Source organism: Mobula birostris, chromosome 3 (assembly GCF_030028105.1).
Source record: "Mobula birostris isolate sMobBir1 chromosome 3, sMobBir1.hap1, whole genome shotgun sequence".
In the NCBI taxonomy this organism is placed as follows: Eukaryota; Metazoa; Chordata; class Chondrichthyes; order Myliobatiformes; family Myliobatidae; genus Mobula; species Mobula birostris.
Genome location: NC_092372.1, coordinates 102,070,535 through 102,091,122, shown reverse-complemented (window position 1 = coordinate 102,091,122; position 20,588 = coordinate 102,070,535). Strand labels below are relative to the sequence as shown.

The window sequence follows — 20,588 nt, the reverse complement described above, 5'->3', positions numbered from 1 at the left end:
TAGATCGAGAGACATGAGTTTGAATTCCAATAGCAGCAGCTGGGGAATAATTTTGGAAATGAAAAGAAACTATTCTCAGCACCTGTTATGAAACTGCTTGGTGTAGTAAAAGTCTGTCTGGGTTAGTGATGATAGACTCTGACTCATGATTGAGACTGGTGATTATTATCTTCCTTCTTTGTTCTGATCAATAAATAAGGTTGATTCTTAACTAACTACTTAATTCAGGATTTGTGTAGGACAGCCTTGTGATTTTGAAGACTTATTTGGTAACTGTTTTGAAGTGTGTGAATAGTTGTTCATTTATTTATCTAAGCAGTGTTGTGCTGAGTACTGTTAATGACTAGATGGTGTCCTAAAAATCGAATCTGTTAAGTAATTTGTTAATGAGCAACAGCAAAGTACTGTACACCTTATCGGCTTTTCCCCTGATGAATTTCCAGTTCTTGATGTTGAGTATTTCTGAGACTGAAATACAATATTATGTTTGGCAGGGTGCAACACATTGAGCTAACATTTACTGAGGAAAGCTTCACAGGCTGCTACAGAAGTGATACTACCAAAATATTCCTAGTGATCAAGAATCTGTGGACGAATTTAAAATCAATACGGAGAGTGATTAAGTAGAATGGAGGGAATGCCTTGTTTATTGGGTTGTGGGGTGGAGAGCCGAGCAGAGAGAGAATGGAGGTTGGTATTAAATACTTTGTAGGATAAAACTCAGATAATATTTTTAAACAGAGGAAGAGACAGACTTGTGGGGTCAAGCAGTTAGATAGAATGCTGTAGCAAAAATATAGTGGACTGAATAATTATCTTTTGTTTTGAACTTCCAGCTTGATGCCAAATGTATCAAACTGATTTGTCTATTCAAACTTATTTTGTATTGGACTCTTGCAATTGACCAATGACAATTATTATTATCCATTGAATCCAAAAGCATATTTACCTTGTGTACCACTCAGATTGGATGTGTTGTAATTTAACTAATTTAATTTACTTTCTAGAAGAATGGCAAAGGACCACAACTTCTGAATAACTTGCCAGGATGGGTCCCTGAAGGTGGATTACTAAAGATCACAAACAGACTACTGAAGGCAGAAGACCAAGATGCCAATGATTCAGAAATAATCTTCAATCTCGTAGATGCAAAGGAAAGCCCTAAATATGGTAGTTAATAGCTTGTCGTGTGAATGCGTTCAAATGCCTCTATTTGACCCTTCTTCACTTGTGTTGAGCATTGTAACCTGAGTCTTAAATTCTATCAATGATTAACAGGTTAACTCAATATTCTCAGGTCAACTGCTCTTGGAAGGTGTTGATTGGTGTCATGAAAAATTTACAAAATTGTCTCTGCATTCTCATTAGTTGAATGGAAAAGCTTGCTTGCAAACTATTAATTTTCTTTTATCCCACTTTCCTGCTTCCTTAATAAGAAATAAAATTGGTCCTTCTTCTAATAGTTATTAGGGCATTCCTAGACAGTGATTCTCCAACCAGTAGATTCTGAGATTCCGTTTTTCTTTATTTACCTCATCGCCGCAACCTCATCATTTTGAAGACCTTGGTTCTTTTGCATGCTTACTAATAGCCCTCTAGTTCAGTGGTTCCCAAAGTGGGTGATATTGCCCCCAGGGGCGATGGAAGCTTCTGAGAGAGCGATAATGATAAAGGAAGAGGGCAGTTGGGTGGCAGTTGAGGGATAACAGGCTTAATTCCAGAATTGAATCACTTTTAAGTGTTTGATCCTCAGTGCCTCATGATTGATTCTAATGATCACGTAATCACCTCTTCTCTTGGTAACCCACTGTTCTCTTAGCTTTTGTTTGAAAAAACATTATATTTGTTGAAAAGCAATGTGACACCTTTGTATTTGGCATATCATGAGAACTCTGGACAGAAGAAATCGTGTTATTTCCGGGCCCAGCCCACATGTTATTATCATTCACTACTCTGTTACAGTGTTAGCTAGTATAATTTCCATACTCTAATCACACAGTGATGCAATTCCTGTGAATTAGGGTATGGAATTCAATGGTTAAAGTTCAGAATCTGCCCTTTTGAATGGTCTCGACCAATTTTTTTACCCACAGCCCAACCGAGATATTGCTGCCCCACTTTATGTACCTTCAGGCAGAGAATCAGATTTTGCCTGAGCTATGATGATGTCATAACTTCCTCCTTTATTGATTGTAGTGCTGAAGTTAGACTTAAACGATAGGTGATTGACCATGGTCATGAATCCATTAAGAAAAGGGCAGAAGCAGACCGAACAAAAAAGATGTATAGACAGTAAAGTATAGAGAATCTGAAATATGGATTTATACAAGCACCAAGCACCGGTTGGTTTTTTTCAAATGCGGCAATGAAACCATCCAGGCTCCTTGAACATTTGAAGAGAACAAGAATATGGCTTGTTTGCAGTCACTTCCTGAAATAGTTCAGAAAGAGAAAACACTTCAAAACACATTTGCCAGCACTTCACAACAAAACAGTAATAGTTTGCATGCTTCATACAACATTTCATTGCTCATTGCTGAATCTGGAAAGCCCCATACAATTGGAGAAGAACTGATTTTGCCAGAAGTAAGGGAGGTTCTGAGTATTAGTCACCAGAGCAACTAATTTAAGCAATTCCACTCAGTGACAACTTCCTTCAAGGACAAATAGATGAAATGTTTGAGAACGTGCAAGATACGTTGTGCAACATACTTAGGACAACAAAATTTGCTCTGTAGTCGGATGAATCAATTTTGCTAGGCAATGAATCTTTGCTTCTTGGTTATGTTCCCTTCTTAAAAGATTAAAGCATGACTCAAGAGTTGTTAGTTGCAGTTAAGAAGACGGATACGAAGGGGAGTCAATATTTCAATGTGAAAGATATTCCGCTCACCAATATCTTTGCAGATGAGGCAATATCAATGACAGGAGGCCACCAGGAGGTATTTGCTTCAGATGCTGTTGTTCGTCATCATATCTGCAGATAACTGCAAGGCCAAATTGAAGTGTGTTGAATACAATGATGTGAGTCATGTTACAGCCTGTATAACCTGGTTCTCCTGCATGATCATCCAAGGTTTCAGAATGCATTCAGAGCATGGTGGAGAAGAAGAGGAAGAAACTTTGTTGTCTGTGAACTCCTTATGCGCAGATGTTTGTAACAGCAGTCTAGCCACTAAATCCTGTTCCAAGATTTGCTTAGCTGAAGAATAATAAGATGATGCTTTCAAGATGTGTGTTATGCTCAATGATCAGAGCAACAGATCCTTAACCTGGTCAGAGGTCTTTGATCTGTTTGTATCCATGGCAGGTCATCATTCTACATCTTGAAGACCTGTGCTGGTGTAATGGAGAGATCAGGTAGAAGAGCACAGGTTATCAGATTGAAGCGTGGAATGGTGGCATTACTCTTGCACTTCCAACGCTGATTATGTGTAATGACATTCCAGACATTCGCAAAGAAATACCAATTCTTGAGGCTGCTCTCTAACACACCAACTTCAAGTGTCTTGCCAAGCAGATCCCACCTCTAGATGATAAAGTCCATATCCTACTTCTGCTTGGGAGAGATATCCTCACAGCATACAACGTCAGGAAGTATATCAACAATCCTGGTAATGCAGCCTTCACACAGAAGCTGATCCTAGAATGGGTCCTTGTTGGTGAAATGTGTTTAGGGAACATTCACACCTTTAAAACCAACTTTCTGGAAAATGGGTGGCCTTCACTATTCAGACCTTGCACAAACCATGTTAACCTGAAGGGAAAGGTAAGCTCCTTCACAGCCTCAATATGGTCTCTCGCAAAGCGCGTATCAACAGTACTCCCAGAATAACCCATCTTGTGAGGTAGATATGACCGACACTGGACTTGGGCAGAGAAAAAAATGATCTAAATGCACTTTCTCTACCCAATGCCCAGTTGCTAGGCAAAAGCACAGGACTAATCCAGAGTATGGTGGAAAATCTCCGAAGACAAATGGAAATGGTCCCAGACATGAAAAGATAACCTGAGCAACATCAAGACATAAATGACATGTAGAAGAACAGCTGTGTGATCTGATTATCAGTGAATGGAGGGACTGTCAACACAGTGCACTGTGTAGAGTGTGTGGTTCCCAGTGACCCAGCAGCTGTGTGAAATGCAGTGAAGGACTCTAAGGTGCTGAGAAATATCAACGACCAGGGCTGCACTTGGGATTTTAATCCATCACACTCGTCACATATGGGTGGCGCATGGGAGCACATGACTGGAGCGTTGAGAAAAGTCTTGGACTTGATGCTGACTCTTACAGGATCTTCCAGCTTGAGTCTTGAGGTTCTCTGCACTTTCATGGCAGAAATAACAGCAATGGTCAACCGAGGCTACTTGTTCCAGTCTCTGCAGACACGTACTCACCTTTGATTCTTCCTCCTACAATGCTACTCACACAGAAACACAGTGCACCACCTCCAACAGGAAACTTTACTGAAAAGGACCTCTATAATCAGCAATGGTGTCGTGCAGAATTTAGGGGATCAATTCTGGAGGTGATGGAGATAAGATTATCTGCAGGCACCGCAATTTGCCACAAATGGCAAGAAAAATGCTCTAACATTGAAGAAGATAATGTTGTACTACTCAAGGACAACAATGTAGCCCAAAATGACTGGGCCATAGCATTAGTAATATGATCCTTTCCAAGTGAAGACGGGAAAGTTCGCAAAGTAGAGCTCAAGATGGCAAAGCAAGGGTCAGGCAAGAAGTTTTTTAGGCCCGTGAATGAAAAGTAAGACTGAACTTTGTAACCTGTTTCATTAACTGTTTGTGACATATTTACAGATGGTAGGTGGGGAGTATCAGGCCTTTACTTTGAAATATAGTGGTGCTGACTTTAACTCTGATGGCACTGCCGCCTTTAAATTTGAAAGTCAGTTGGACCACATGAAGAGAGCAGCCATTTTGTTTTGGCGGGGTCTTTCAGTCAGAGCGAAGCACTTTTATACAATTCAGCATTGTCTTTCCTTTGTTTGCACCATTATAAATCATTGTCAGTGTTGTTTCAGTTCATAAAGGAGAACAGTATTTTGTGTTAATATTACAGAAAAGTTTATTCCCAATTATTGGTATTTTGTTCAAGCAATCTTGGTAATTTAATTATTATGCATATTTTAAACTTTGTTTCCCCATTTAGTGTAGAGTTTTTGGATATTTTATGTGTAAGCCTTGCTTCATAGATTCCTACTGTCTTATGAATGTGTGACTTAATCACTTGCTGCATTAATTACTTACAGTATTTTTCTGGATTGTTCTCAGTTTTACTCATATTCAATCCTATGTGTGCGTGCTGCCCAAATAAAGCACCTGGAGCATGGGCGCTGTATCCCGACTTCCGTGAGTGGAGTTTGGCTTTCTGCTGAATTGTGTACTTCCTACTTCACACACAAGGAGAGCAGCACACAGTTCCTATTTTCTTTCATTGTGCATCGTAACTCAAAGGTCTTTATAGTTTGTATGTAATGGTCGGAAAGGGAGAAGGGAGGCGCTGGGGATGATCCAATGAGACGGTAACTTGGAAAAGTTTGGGAACCATTGCTCTAGTTCTTTAACATTCCTTTAAAAGTAAAGCCAGACAGTCTTGCATCATCTAAGTGAAGCCGAAATGAAAAAGGAAGATCCTGGAAATGCAGGTCAGACAGCATCAATGGAGAGAGAAACAGAGTTAACACTTCATTTCTGCTGAAAGGTCATCAACCTGAATCATGAAATGTTTCTCCTTATAGGTAATGACTAATCTGCTGACTATTTGCAACATATTCTGTTTTTATTTTAGACCTTAAGCATCTGCATTTTTTACTCTTTGATCTGACTGAAGCTCCTTTGTAACTTTTCCTTTGACCTTTTATGCATCTCTTACTTAACAGTTTGCAACTTCTGATCGATTAATCTATTAATCTGGGAAAGACTCCAGCTTGAGCATCATGTTTTTCTAATCGTGTATTCTTTGACTGTCCACTGTTGTATATGTTCCATTAACCGCCTATCAGCCTGTCTGTTGCAGTGTTGCAAGATGAGTGCGATTATGATGTGATTTAGAGCAGTGGTCCCCAACCTCCGGGCCACGAAGCATGCAGGGGTGCAGTGGTAGCTGGGACGTACCCAGCACATCTCTAAGAAAAAAGCCCAAATAACCAAGCTAATTAATTAGGTGCCGCCCGGTACATAAATGTTGGCCCAGATCAGAGGATTGCGTAGTGAAATCGGCAATTGCCTCTGATCTGGGCCGACATTTACATGCCGGGCAGCACCTAATTAATTAGCTTGTTTACTTCGGCTTTTTTCTTAAAGATGTGTTGGGTGGGTTCCGGATACCGCTGTATCCCTGCATGCTTCGTGGCTCGGTATCAGTCCGCGGACCGGAGGTTGGGGACCACTGATTTAGAGGCATCTGCAATTTGTTTCATATAAATTCTACTGTTTTATTGTTGGATAGATGCCAATTTGAAGAAGAAAATGGTTGGCTTTGATTTCATACTGGCCTCTTTGTTCCCAGTTGGCTTGGTAGCCATATTTCACTTCATGGAGGAGGGGACTTTTTTTTTAGAAGTTGCAAGTTTATACCCAGTATCCAAATTTGATCCTTTAACCACATACAATTTAGAATTTGTTGCCTGATTTGACTCTGTTTTCAGTAGCGCCAGTGTATTTTATCTTGACTTTCTGCTGTAATACTAACTTTAATCCCCAATAGGTGATATAATCCTTATGTTGCCGATGCCAGCTGATGGTCCAGCAGATGGTTGGCAAAGGCTGCCTGATGTGAAAATGGCCACTGTTACAAACTCATTTACACAGCAGGATCTCAATGATGGTATGGTGTGGTATCAACATTCAGGAATTGCCTCTACAGAAGATTCATTCATTTTTCAGGTACTGTCATAGAAGTTTGGAATTAAGTTCCTCTAGTTATTTATAAACTTTTATAACTGTCTCACATAACTAGTGCTGTCACCAGTGTAAATTTACTAGGTCTGGTTTGGAAAACTAGTTTAAAACTGTCAGAGTTGTGCTAGCTGTCTGAATCCAACAATTAACCATGTCTTAACCATGTTTACATGTTTTTGTGTATTGAGTTGCTGCCACATGATTGGCTAATTGGATATTTGCATTAATAAGCAGGTGCTCAGTTGTACCTAATAAAGTGGCCTCTGTGTGTATCTTTGGGTATTTGTTTGTAAGACTAGCCAGGACAAGTTGAGCAATACTTCACAACTACTTCTAAAATTTATTTTTCGGACAGCTTTTCTGTAAAATTCAGAACCAATTTTTTTATGGTCTTAGTCTTTGATTTAATTAGTGCGTTTCATTGTACTTAAACAGTTTAAGGCTTACCACATAGTCATCAGCATGCAACTAACTTGGCTACAGGAGGGGCAGGACTGGCAGCATAATGTTCCAGAGTTCCGATGTTTCAGACGTGATAGAGGCAGAGGAATGAAGGGTGGGGGGGGGGGGTGGCATGGTGAGTCAGGGAAATTGTTACAGCAGTACTCAGGCAGGACAGATTAGAGGGCTTATCTACTGAGGCCATATGGGTGGAGCTGAGAAACAGGAAAGGTATGACCACATTAGTGGGGTTGTATTATAGACCAGCAAATAGTCAGCGAGAATTGGAGGAGCAAATCTGCAGAGAGATAGCAGACAACTGCAGGAAGCATAAAGGTATGATAGTAGGGGATTTTAGTTTTCCACATATTGATTGGGACTCCCATACTGTTAAAGGTCTAGACGGGTTAGAGTTTGTAAAATGTGTTCTGGAAAGCTTTCTAAATCAACTAAAGAAGATGCAATATTAGATCTCTTATTAGGAAACAAGTTAGGACAACTGACGGAAGTGTGTTTAGGGAAACACTTTGGTTCCAGTGATCATAACATCATTACTTTCAACTTGATCATGGATAAAGATAGATCTGGTCCTCGGATTGAGGTTCTAAACTGGAAAAGGGCCAAATTTGAAGAAATGAGAAAGGATCTAAAAAGCGTGGATTGGGACAGGTTGTTCCCTGGCAAGGATGTGTTTGGTTAATGGGGGGCCTTCAAAGGAGAAATTTTGAGAGTGCAGGGTTTGTATGTTCCTGTCAGGATTAAAGGCAAAGTGAATAAGAATTAAGGAACGCAAACAACAGGAATTCTGCAGATGCTGGAAATTCAAGCAACACACATCAAAGTTGCTGGTGAATGCAGCAGGCCAGGCAGCATCTCTAGGAAGAGGTACAGTCGACATTTCAGGCCGAGACCCTTCGTCAGGACTAACTGAAGGAAGAGCTAGTAAGAGTTTTGAAAGTAGGAGGGGAGGGGGAGATCTAAAATGATAGGAGAAGATAGCGTGGGGGGGGTGGGGATGGAGCCAAGAGCTGGACAGGTGATTGGCAAAAGGAATATGAGAGGATCATGGGACAGGAGGCCCAGGGAGAAGGAAAATGGGGAGGGGGGAAAAAACCAGAGGATGGGCAATGGGTATAGTCAGAGGGACAGAGGGAGAAAAAGGAGAGTGAGAGAAAGAATGTGTGTATATAAATAAATAACGGATGGGGTACGAGGGGGAAGTGGGGCATTAGCGGAAGTTAGAGAAGTCAATGTTCATGCCATCAGGTTGGAGGCTACCCAGACGGAATATAAGGTGTTGTTTCTCCAACCTGAGTATGGCTTCATCTTTACAGTAGAGGAGGCCGTGGATAGACATATCAGAATGGGATGGGATGTGGAATTAAAATGTGTGGCCACTGGGAGATCCTGCTTTTTCTGGTGGACAGAGCGTAGGTGTTCAGCAAAACGATCTCCCAGTCTGCGTCGGGTCTTGCCAATATATAGAAGGCCACATCGGGAGCACTGGACGCAGTATATCACCCCAGCTGACTCACAGGTGAAGTGTCGCCTCACCTGGAAGGACTGTCTGGGGCCCTGAATGGTGGTAAGGGAGGAAGTGTAAGGGCATGTGTAGCACTTGTTCCGCTTACAAGGATAAGTGCCAGGAGGGAGATCAGTGGGGAGGGATGGGGGGGACGAATGGACAAGGGAGTCGAGTAGGGAGCGATCCCTGCGGAAAGCAGAGAGAGGGGGGAGGGAAAGATGTGCTTACTGGTGGGATCCCGTTGGAGGTGGCGGAAGTTACGGAGAATAATATGTTGGACCCGGAGGCTGGTGGGGTGGTAGGTGAGGACCAGGGGAACCCTATTCCTAGTGGGATGGCGGGAGGATGGAGTGAGAGCAGATGTGCGTGAAATGGGGGAGATACATTTGAGAGCAGAGTTGATGGTGGAGGAAGGGAAACCCCTTTCTTTAAAAAAGGAGGACATCTCCCTCGTCCTGGAATGAAAAGCCTCATCCTGAGAGCAGATACGGCGGAGACGGAGGAATTGCGAGAAGGGGATGGCGTTTTTGCAAGAGACAGGGTGAGAAGAGGAATAGCCCAGATATCTGTGAGAGTCAGTAGGCTTATAGTAGACATCAGTAGATAAGTTGTCTCCAGAGATAGAGACAGAAAGATCTAGAAAGGGGAAGGATGTGTCGGAAATGGACCAGGTAAACTTGAGGGCAGGGTGAAAGTTGGGGGCAAAGTTAATAAAGTCAACGATCTCAGCATGCGTGCAGGAAGCAGCACCAATGCAGTCGTTGATGTAGCGAAGCAAAAGTGGGGGACAGATACCAGAATAGGTTCTGAACATAGATTGTTCCACAAAGCCAACAAAAAGGCAGGCATAGCTAGGACCCATACGGGTGCCTATAGCTACACCTTTAGTTTGGAGGAAGTGGGAGGAGCCAAAGGAGAAATTATTAAGAGTAAGGACTAATTCCGCTAGACGGAGCAGAGTGGTGGTAGAGGGGAACTGATTAAGTCTGGAATCCAAAAGGAAGCAGAGAGCTTTGAGACCTTCCTGATGGAGGATGGGAGAATATAGGGACTGGACATCCATGGTGAAAATAAAGTGGTGGGGGCCAGGAAACTTGAAATCATCGAAAAGTTTAAGAGCGTAGCAAGTGTCACGAACATAGGTAGGAAGGGATTGAACAAGGGGGGATAAAACCGTGTCGAGGTATGCAGAAACGAGTTTGGTGGGGCAGGAGCAAGCTGAGACAAAAGGTCTGCCAGGACAGGCAGGTTTGTCGATCTTGGGTAGGAGGTAGAAACGGGAAGTGCGAGGTGTGGGAACTATAAGGTTGGTAGCAGTGGATGGGAGATCCCCTGAGTGGATAAAGCCCGTGATGGTGTGGGAGACAATGGCCTGGTGCTTCTTAGTGGCGTCACAATCGAGGAGTAAATAAGAGGAGGTATCCGCGAGTTGTCACTGTGCCTCAGCAAGGTAGAGGAGATTGAGGAACCTTGGTTCTCAGGGGATATTGAAACTCTGATAAGGAAGAAGAGAGAGATGTATGACATGTATAGGAAACAGGGAGCAATTAAGGTGCTTGAGGAGTATAAAAAGTGCAAAAAAATACTTAATAAAGAAATCAGGAAGGCTAAAAGAAGACATGAGGTTGCTTTGGCAGTCAAGGTCAAGGGTAATCCAAAGAGCTTCTACAGGTATATTAAGAGCAAAAGGATAATAAGAGATAAAATCGGTCCTCTTGAAGATCAAAGTGGTCGGCTATGTATGGAACCAAAAGAAATGGGGGAGTCTTAAATGGTTTTTTTGCGTCTGTATTTACTATGGAAACTGGCATGGAGTCTGGAAATAAGGCAAACAAGTAGTGAGGTCATGGAACCTATATGGATTGAAGAGGAGGAGGTGCTTGCTATCTTGAGGCAAATCAGAGTAGATAAATCCCCAGGACCTGACAGGGTATTCCCTCGGACCTTGAAGGAGACTATTGTTGAAATTGCTGGAGCCCTGGCAGATATATTTAAAATGTCGGTATCTACGAGTGAGGTGCTGGAAGATTGGAGGATAGCTCATATTGTTCCATTGTTTAAAAAAGGCTCTAAAAGTAGTCCGGGAAATTATAGGCCGGTAAATTTGACGTTGGTAGTAGGTAAATTATTGGAAGGAGTACTAAGAGATAGGATCTACAAGTATTTGGATAGACCCAGACTTATTAGGGAGAGTCAACATGGCTTTGTGCATGGTAGGTCATGTTTAACCAATCTATTCGTGTTTTTTGAGGAGGTTACCAGGAAAGCGGATGAAGGGAAGGCAGTGGATGTTGCCTACATGGACTTCAGTAAGGCCTATGACAAGGTCCCGCATGGGAGGTTAGTTAGGAAGATTCAGTCGCTAGGTATACATGGAGAGGTAGTAAATTGGATTAGACATTGGCTCACTGGAAGAAGCCAGAGAATGGTAGTGGAGGATTGCTTCTCTGAGTTGAGGCCTGTGACTAGTGGTGTGCCACAGGGATCAGTGCTGGGTCCATTGTTATTTGCCATCTGTATCAATGATCTGGATGATAATGTGGTAACTTGGATCAGCAAATTTGCTGATGATTGGAGGTGTAGTGGACAGTGAGGAAAGTTTTCAAAGCTTGCAGAGGGATTTGGACCAGCTGGAAAAATGGGCTGAAAAATGGTAGGTGGAGTTTAATACAAACAAGTGTGAGGTATTGCACTTTGGAAGGACAAACCAAGGTAGAACATACAGGGTAAATGGTAAGGTACTGAGGAGTGCAGTGGAACAGAGGGATCTGCGAATACAGATACAAAATTCCCTAAAAGTGGCGTCACAGGTAGATAGGGTCGTAAAGAGAGCTTTTGGTACACTGGCCTTTATAAATCAAAGTATTGAGTATAAGAGTTGGAATGCTATGTTATCGTATAAGGCATTGGTAAGGCCGAATTTGGAATATTGTGTGCAGTTTTGGTCACCAAGTTACAGGAAGGATATAAATAAGGTTGAAAGACTGCAGAGAAGGTTTACAAGGATGTTGCTGGGACTTGAGAAATTGAGTTACAGAGAAAGGTTGAATAGGTTAGGACTTTATTTCCTGGAGCGCAGAAGAATGAGGGAGATTTGATAGAGGTATATAAAATTATGATGAGTATAGATAGAGTGAAGGCAAGCAGGCTTTTTCCACTGAGGCAAGGGGAGAAAAAAACCAGAGGACATGGGTTAAGGGTGAAGGGGGATAAGTTTAAAGGGAACATTGGGGGGGCTTCTTCACACAGAGAGTGGTGGGAGTGTGGAATGAGCTGCCAGATGAAGTTGTAAATGCGGCTCACTTTTAACTTTTAAGAAAAACTTGGACAGATACATGGATGAGAGGTGTATGGAGGGATATGGTCCAGGTGCAGGTCAGTGGGATTAGGCAGAAAAATGGTTTGGCACAGCCAAGAAGGGCCAAAAGGCCTGTTTCTGTGCTGTAATGTTCTATGGTTCTGTAAAAATCATGAAACTACAAAGAACATTTGAAAATTATCCAGAAATGTTTTTTTTATTGTCGTTTCTCCTCTTTTATGGCCGCATTTCTGTGGCTGTTGCAATGCAAGTTATTTGGATAAAATCAATTCAGTTATTGATTAGTGGGAAGAAGGACTGCTGTAAGTATTGAAACCTTGGTACATGTTACCCATGCTATCCAACCAATCAACTTCCTTCTCAGGCTGCTGAATTCACTTGTAAAGATACTTGTATAAACCAAATCCATGTTATTCTTGAGAACCCAGGAAGCCAGTTTAGTGAAACCATTATCTACAAATCAAACTAGTTAACCAGCAATATGCTACCTTATAGAGCCCATATTGGGACTTAAACATGCTCATGCTTGTAATAGCAAAAAGCTGCATATACTGGAAATAAAAACCCAGAAAATCCCGGAAATGCACAGCAGGATAGGCAGCGATTGAGGAAATAAAAGCAGTTAACATTTCAGGTCCACGATCATTCATCAGATCTGGAAAGAGAGAAAAAGGGTAAGTTTGCAGTGCCACAGGAACAGATCGATCTAAGAGAATATCTCTGATGCAACATAGCAGAATAGTTAAAAGCAGGATAATTCTTTATCGTCTGTGTAATGCATTATTAATAACGAGCTCTAGGACATACCCAGTCAAGTAGGCTATACAGTAGAGAAAGAAAAATTGAGCCAAAATTAAAACATGAAGAAATGGTTAGTTCTGATGCAGATAGAAAGAAAAGTTGAGCTATTGAATGTTGGAGAATTGGATATTGAGGCCAGAAGTGTGTAATATCCCCAGCAGAAGATAAGGGTTTTTTGGAACTTATAGGTCAGTATGGGAGTTTAAAGTTGTGGGGCTCAGGTTCACTCGTGTTGTCTGCAGTTTCTCTGCAATCAAGAAATCTGCTTCTAGTATTCCCCATGTGGTGCCACTGATGATGGTTCTCATTTATACTCAATTATTTTATTGCAAATTTGTTTGAGAAATTTTTGAAAAGACACATGGTGTACATCTAAATGGTTCAAATTTGTGTTACTGACCAGAGATGATGGATAAGTCTATAGGCTAAACTTAAGGCTGGAAGTCTATGAATTTTGTATGAGAATGATGCTGGAAATTAATTGATCTATGGTGTGGTAAGTTTAAAAAAAAAATCATCGCAGATAAGTAAAAGATGAGAGTGGTCTATGTGTACATTCTCCTCGTGACCACGTGTGTTTCCTCCAGGTGCTCCAGTTTCATCCCACAGTCCAAAGACGTACCAGTTGGTAGGTTAATTGGTCCTTGTAAATTGTCCTGTGATTAGGCTAGGATCAAATTAAGGATTGCTGATCGGTGCAGCTCAAAGATCCGGAAGAGCCTATTCCATGCTGTATCTCAATAAATCAAATTAAGACCATAAGACCATAAGACAGAGGAGGAGAAGTCGGCTATTCGGCCCATCGAGTCTGCTCCGCCACTTTATCATGAGCTGATCCGTTCTCCCATCTAGTCCCACTCCCCCGCCTTCTCACCATAACCTTTGATGACCTGGCTACTCAGATACCTATCAATCTCTGCCTTAAATACACCCAATGACTTGGCCTCCACTGCTGCCCGTGGCAACAAATTCCATAGATTCACCACCCTCTGACTAAAATAATTTCTTCGCATTTCTGTTCTGAATGGGCACCCTTCAATCCTTAAGTCATGGCCTCTCGTACTAGACTCCCCCATCATGGGAAACAACTTTGCCACATCCACTCTGTCCATGCCTTTCAACATTCGAAATGTTTCTATGAGGTCTCCCCTCATTCTTCTAAACTCCAAGAAATACAGTCCAAGAGTGGACAAACGTTCCACATATGTTAACCCTCTCATTCCTGGAATCATTCTAGTGAAACTTCTCCGTACCCTCTCCAACGTCAGCACATCCTTTCTTAAATAAGGAGACCAGAATTGCCCACAGTACTCCAAGTGAGGTCTCACCAGTGCCTTATAGAGCCTCAACATCACATACCTGCTTCTATACTGTATTCCTTCTAGAAATGAATTTCAACATTGCATTCGCCTTCTTCACTACTGACTCAACCTGGAGGTTAACTTTAAGGGTATCCTGTATGAGGACTCCCAAGTCCCGTTGCATCTCAGAACTTTGAATTCTTTCCCCATTTAAATAATAGTCTGCCCGTTTATTTTTTCTGCCAAAGTGCATAACCATACACTTTCCAACATTGTACTTCATTTGCCACTTCTCTGCCCATTCTTCCAATCTATCCAAGTCTCTCTGCAGACTCTCTGTTTCCTCAGCACTACCGGCCCCTCCACCTATCTTCGTATTGTCAGCAAACTTAGCCACAAAGCCATCAATTCCATAATCCAAATCGTTGATGTACAATGTAAAAAGAAGCGGCCCCAACACGGACCCCTGTGAAACACCACTGGTAACCGGTAGCCAACCAGAATAGGATCCCTTTATTCCCACTCTCTGTTTCCTGCCAATCAGCCAACGCTCTATCCACGTATGTAACTTTCCCGTAATTCCATGGGCTCTTATCTTGTTAAGTAGCCTCATGTGTGGCACCTTGTCAAAAGCCTTCTGAAAATCCAAATATACAACATTCGCTGCATTACCGTTGTCTAGCCTACTGGTAATTTCCTCAAAAAATTGTAATAGGTTTGTCAGGCAGGATTTTCCTTTAAGGAATCCATGCTGAGTTCTGCCTATCTTGTCATATGCCTCCAGACAATCCTTGACAATCGACTCCAACAACTTCCCAACCACCGATGTCAAGCTAACAGGTCTATAATTTCCTTTTAGCTTCCTTGCCCCCTTCTTAAATAGTGGAGTGACATTTGCAATCTTACAGTCCTCCGGAACCATGCCAGAATCTATCGACTTTTGAAAGATCATCGCTAATGCCTCCGCAATCTCCACAGCTACTTCCTTCAGAACACGAGGGAGCATTCCATCTGGTCCAGGAGATTTATCGACCTTTAGAATATTCAGCTTCCTGAGTACTTTCTCTGTCGTAATTGTGACTGCGCACACTTCTCTTCCCTGCCACCCTTGAGTATCCGGTACACTGCAGATGTCTTCCTCAGTGAAGACTGATGCAAAATACTTGTTCAGTTCCTCTGCCATCTCCTTATCTCCCATTACAATTTCTCCAGCATCATTTTCTATTGGTCTTATATCTATTCTCACCTGTCTTTTACTCTTTATATACTTGAAAAAGCTTTTAGTATCCTCTTTGATATTATTTGCGAGTTTCCTTTCATAGTTAATCTTTTCCCTCGTAATGATCTTCTTGGTTTCCTTTTGTAAGGTTTTAAAAACTTCCCAATCCTCGGTCTTCCCACTAATTTTTGCATCCTTGTATGCCCTCTTCTTTGCTTTAACTTTGGCTTTGACTTCTCTTGTCAACCACGGTTGCATCCTTTTTCCACTCGAAAATTTCTTCTTTTTTGGAATATACCTGTCTTGCACCTTCCTCATTTCTCGCATAAACTCCAGCCACTGCTGCTCTGCTGTCTTTCCCGCCAGTGTCCCTTTCCAATCAACTTTGGCCAGTTCCTCTCTCATGCCACTGTAATTTCCTTTACTCCACTGAAATACTGACACATCAGATTTTGGCTTCTCTTTTTCAAATTTCACAGTGAACTCAATCATGTTATGATCACTGCCTCCTCAGGGTTCCTTCACCTCAATCTCTCTAACCACCTCCGGTTCATTACACAGTACCCAATCCAGTATAGCCGATCCCCTAGTGGTCTCAACAACAAGCTGTTCTAAAAAGCCATCTCGCAGACGTTCTACAAATTCTCTCTCTTGAGATCCAGTGCCGACCTGATTTTCCCAATCCACTGACATGTCAAAATCCCCCACAATTATCATAACATTACCCTTCTGACAAGCCTTTTCTATTTCCAGTTGTAATTTGTAGTCCACATCCCTGCAGCTGTTTGGAGGCCTATAAATAACTGCCATCAGGGTCCTTTTACCCCTGCTATTTCTTAGCTCAACCCATAAAGATTCTGCACCTTCCGATCCTATAACACCTCTTTCTAATGATTTAATATCATTTCTCACCAATAAAGCCACGCCTCCCCCTCTGCCTACCTTCCTATCCTTCCGATACACCGTGTTTCCTTGGACATTCAGCTCCCAGAGACATGCATCCTTTAGCCAGGTCACAGTGATGGCCACAATATCATACCTGCCAATCTGTAGCTGCATGACAAGATCATCCACCTTATTCCTTATGCTGCGTGCAACACCTTAAGACCAGTATTTGATACTTTTCACTTTGATTTCACTGCAACTTTATTGCACTGCAGCTCATCCCAATGGCTACAAATTTGCCCCATCACCTGCGGTCTTTCCTGACATCTTTACTGCTCACTATCTTAGATTTATTTCTGTTTTCCCCTTCCTCTGCTCTGTCATTCCGGTTCCCATCTCCCTGCCAAATTAGATTAAACCCTCCCTAACACCTCTATTAAACTTCCCTCCAGGATATTGGTCCCCTTCGGGTTCAGGTGTAACCTGTCCTTTTTGAACAGGTCATTCTTCCCCCAGAAGAGATCCCAATTATCCGAGAATCTGAAGCCCTGCCCCCTACACCAGTCTCTCAGCCACGCATTCATCTGTCTGATCCTACTATTCTTCCCCTTGCTAGCACGTGGCACAGGTAGCAATCCCGAGATTACTACCCTGGAGGTCCCGCTTCTCAGCTTCCTTCCTAAGTCCTGGAAATCTCTCTTCAGGACCTCCTCCTTTGTCCTATCTATGTCATTGGTACCAACATGTACCAAGACAACTGGGTGCTCACCCTCCCCCTTTAGAATATTCAGGACCCGATCCGAGACATCCCATACCCTGGCACCTGGGAGGCAACACACCATGCGGGTATCTCTATCAGGCTCACAGAATTTCCTGTCTGTTCCCCTGACTATGGAATCCCCTACAACTACCGCATTTCTCTTCTCCCTCCTTCTCTCCTGCACAACAGCGCCAGGCTCAGTGACAGAGACCCAGTCACCGTGGGCGTCCCCTGTCAGGTCATCCCCCTCAGCAGCATCCAGAACAAGATATTTGTTGCTGAGGAGGACAGCCACAGATGTGCTCTCCACTATCTGGGCATTTACCTTCCCTCTCCTGACAGTCACCCAGTTTTCTGACCCCTGTAGCCTAGGGATGACTACCTCCCTGTAGCTCCTGTCTATCACCTCTTCACTTCCCCTAATAAGCAGTAGGTCATCAAGCTGCAGCTTCAGATCCCTAACACGGTCTCTGAGGAGCTGCATCTCGGTGCACCTGGCGCAGATGTGGCCATCAGGGAGGCTGGAGGTCTGCCAGGATTCCCACATCTGACACCCCGAAAAAAGCACTACCCCTGCAGGCATGCTATCTAATTCTACAGGAATGAACAGGAAAAATAAGTCTACTCACTCACTTACCTCGCCAAACAGACGAACTTTTTAAACCGTTAGCTCGTACCGTTAGCTGTGAGAGCCCTGCTGTTCCTGTCTGTCCGGGCCGATTTGCGAAAGGGGGGGAGCAGGGAGAAAAATAAAGAGTTGACGCTTCGCTCTCATCTCTTCCCGTTTACCGCCGAAGTCCATTGAAGCCAAAGCCCTATGGTCTGCTCCCACTCACTAATAAATTAAATAAAGTTATTCCTGAAAGTGGATATGTTTACCTATTGTTACATGTTATTAAATACGCGACAATAATAAGATCTATAAATTACTTTCCTGCAAAACAAATGTGCTACACAGTTCAAAATACCTGAACACAGAGTATAGTAACTTTGTGTACATTTCAAGGCATCTTGGTATTTGCTGGAATACTTGACTCCTGATGTTTTTAGTATGATTGTTTGCCATTAAAATGACACTATAAACAGAGCAATTTGCAAAACTCATCTGTGGCAGGATTTTCAATCTCTTAGATCAGCAAACCAGAAGTTCCCTGTTACATTCTGATTTTCCTGACACTACTTCCTCTAAAGTCATTAAGGAGCTGTAAATCAAAACTTGACAGTATGGGGTTCTGTAACCACCACCTCTCTCAGGTGCAGTTTCACACATCATCCAGGAGTACTTCTTTACATGATGGTGAGATTCGTGGTCACTCTTCAATCATTGGCTTCAGGTTGCTACTGGTCTCCATTGCTTCTCAAAATTTATTGCTTACTACTGCCTTTGAAATACCACCCAAGCTCTAAATAAGGCGGGGTGATTAGGAGATTTTATCTATGTCTCATTCTGTTCACGGTAGCAAAAAAGCGGACACAACTATTTCCCCTAGAATGTATTCATGAAGGGTGTTTGTGATTCCTATGAATAAAGAATGTGCCTCCTGTGGACACTGTTCTTCACCAACCTGTCAAGATTCCTCATCCCCTGGGAGCACTCCCTCAATCCCCTCCTATCGTTCAACAGCTGCAGTGCCCTCCAGCTGGAAGCCTGGTTGTTGTTTGTCTCTTTAAGAGTTGCCTGAGAGAAGTTGTGAGAACTTCTCTCAGCAGCCGAACAGCAGTGGTCAGCCTGCTGTATCTGAGTTTTTCATTACACAGGGAAACATAATAATAGTTATGTGAACTTTGCCGCTGAAGATTTCTATCTCTATGTGACTTTTATAAACAGCGGTAGTGTGAGCAATAATTCTGTTTTAATACCATCAAAACATATTAACGCAATTTCTAGCCCTAATTCTTGGCATGGCAGTGTAGTGGTTAACACAATGCTTTACAGTGCAGGTGATCCGGGTTCAAGTCCTGCTGCTTCCTGTCAGGAGTTTGTCCGTTCTGCCCTTTAGCGCTTGGGTTTCCTCCGGTTGTTCTGGTTTCCTCCCACAGTCCAAAGACGTACTGGTTGGTAGTTAGTTGGTCATTGTAAATTGACCCATGATTAGGCTGGGATTACGGGAAATGGCTGGGCAGTGTGGATCAGAGGGCTGGTAGGTCCTATTTTGTGCTGTATCTCAATAAAATAAAAAACAAAAATAAAGTAAAATGCAAACTACCCAGCACAGAACAACTTAATTTAATTGAAAGTGAAGCGAAGGACCATTTGGCTCAATTCTTGGAGTGTGCAGTAATTTTGTTATTTGACATGAAATTATCCTGCAATCCGATCTCCTTGGTAAGTGATTGATAGGATGTTAAGTTCAAGCTGTATAAGATATTGGCAGCAGACATGGTTCAGCATGGACTAGATGGGCTGAATGGCCTGTTTCTGTGCTGTACTTTTTTATGACTCTATGATTTTATGGAAGGCGTTCATACTTTGGACCAGAGACTTCACCTGAGTCCCTGTGATTATTTACCGTCAAGTATGATGACTTCAGCTGTTTGGGCCATGATGGGGAACGTAGGAATGCCAGTCTGAAAGTGTCTGACTCTCTGAGAATGATTATCTGAAGAATCTTTATTTTTAGGTCAGGCTTTAGGACAGGATTTTATTTTGTTGCAAGCGACATTCACACCAAATTTAATTTGGCAACCAAATGCTAAACCATTTGCAGGGGATTTAAAGGGGTTACTTGTATCGTCGTGACTGAAGTGATCATGCTTTGAGATGATGGCTTGTTTTACAGAATCGTATGCCCTGTTGTGATCAATTATCTGTTTGGTGTTTGATTCTGTGAAAGTATCTTGGTATGTGGAAATGGTTTAAAACTGTACAAATACTTCACCTCTGAAGCAAAAGACAAACTGCTGGAAGAGCTCCGAAGATTTGTAGAGGGAAGGGGATGGTCAGTGTTTCAGGTCAAGACCTTTCATCAGGATTGTGAGTGTAGTGGAGAAATAGCCAATATATAGAAGTGAAAGGGAAGGGCGTGACAGAGTCTGGTAAGTGATTGATGGAAGCAGATGAGAAGGGAGATGGGGTGGTGGGCAAATGAAGTTGGGTATGTGGGGAGGAGTATTAGAGGTTGGTAGGTGAAAGTGGAAACAGGTAAGGGAAAAGAGTATTCCATACCGTCATGTTCCTTTCCTGCTCCCACCAGTCCACCCAAGGTCTTTCGCTTTGTTCTCCTTCCCTTCCCTTCTCCCAAGACTCGTTATCTTCCCCCTCTTGGTTCCATCTGCCTGCATACCTCTCCACTCGTGCTTCTTCTACCTTGCCTCACTTTTCTGATCCCTTCCCAACCTAGTTCCATCTGCCTGCATACCTCCCTTATCTGCATCCACTTGTGTAGATTACTGGGCCAAAAGTAGGAAACATC

At 42.6% G+C, this 20,588-nt stretch overlaps 1 protein-coding gene across 3 annotated transcripts in view; it reads left to right on the top strand.

Moving 5' to 3' along the window:
* The window catches only part of fras1 (Fraser extracellular matrix complex subunit 1), a 564,498-nt gene that overhangs the window by 372,199 nt on the left and 171,711 nt on the right, over positions 1–20,588 (top strand). For all 3 annotated transcript variants that reach the window (XM_072253146.1, XM_072253145.1, XM_072253147.1), the window contains exons 29-30: positions 1,008–1,170; positions 6,731–6,909. In XM_072253146.1, coding sequence (XP_072109247.1) covers positions 1,008–1,170; positions 6,731–6,909 — 342 coding nt within the window. The remainder of the gene's footprint in view (positions 1–1,007; positions 1,171–6,730; positions 6,910–20,588) is intronic.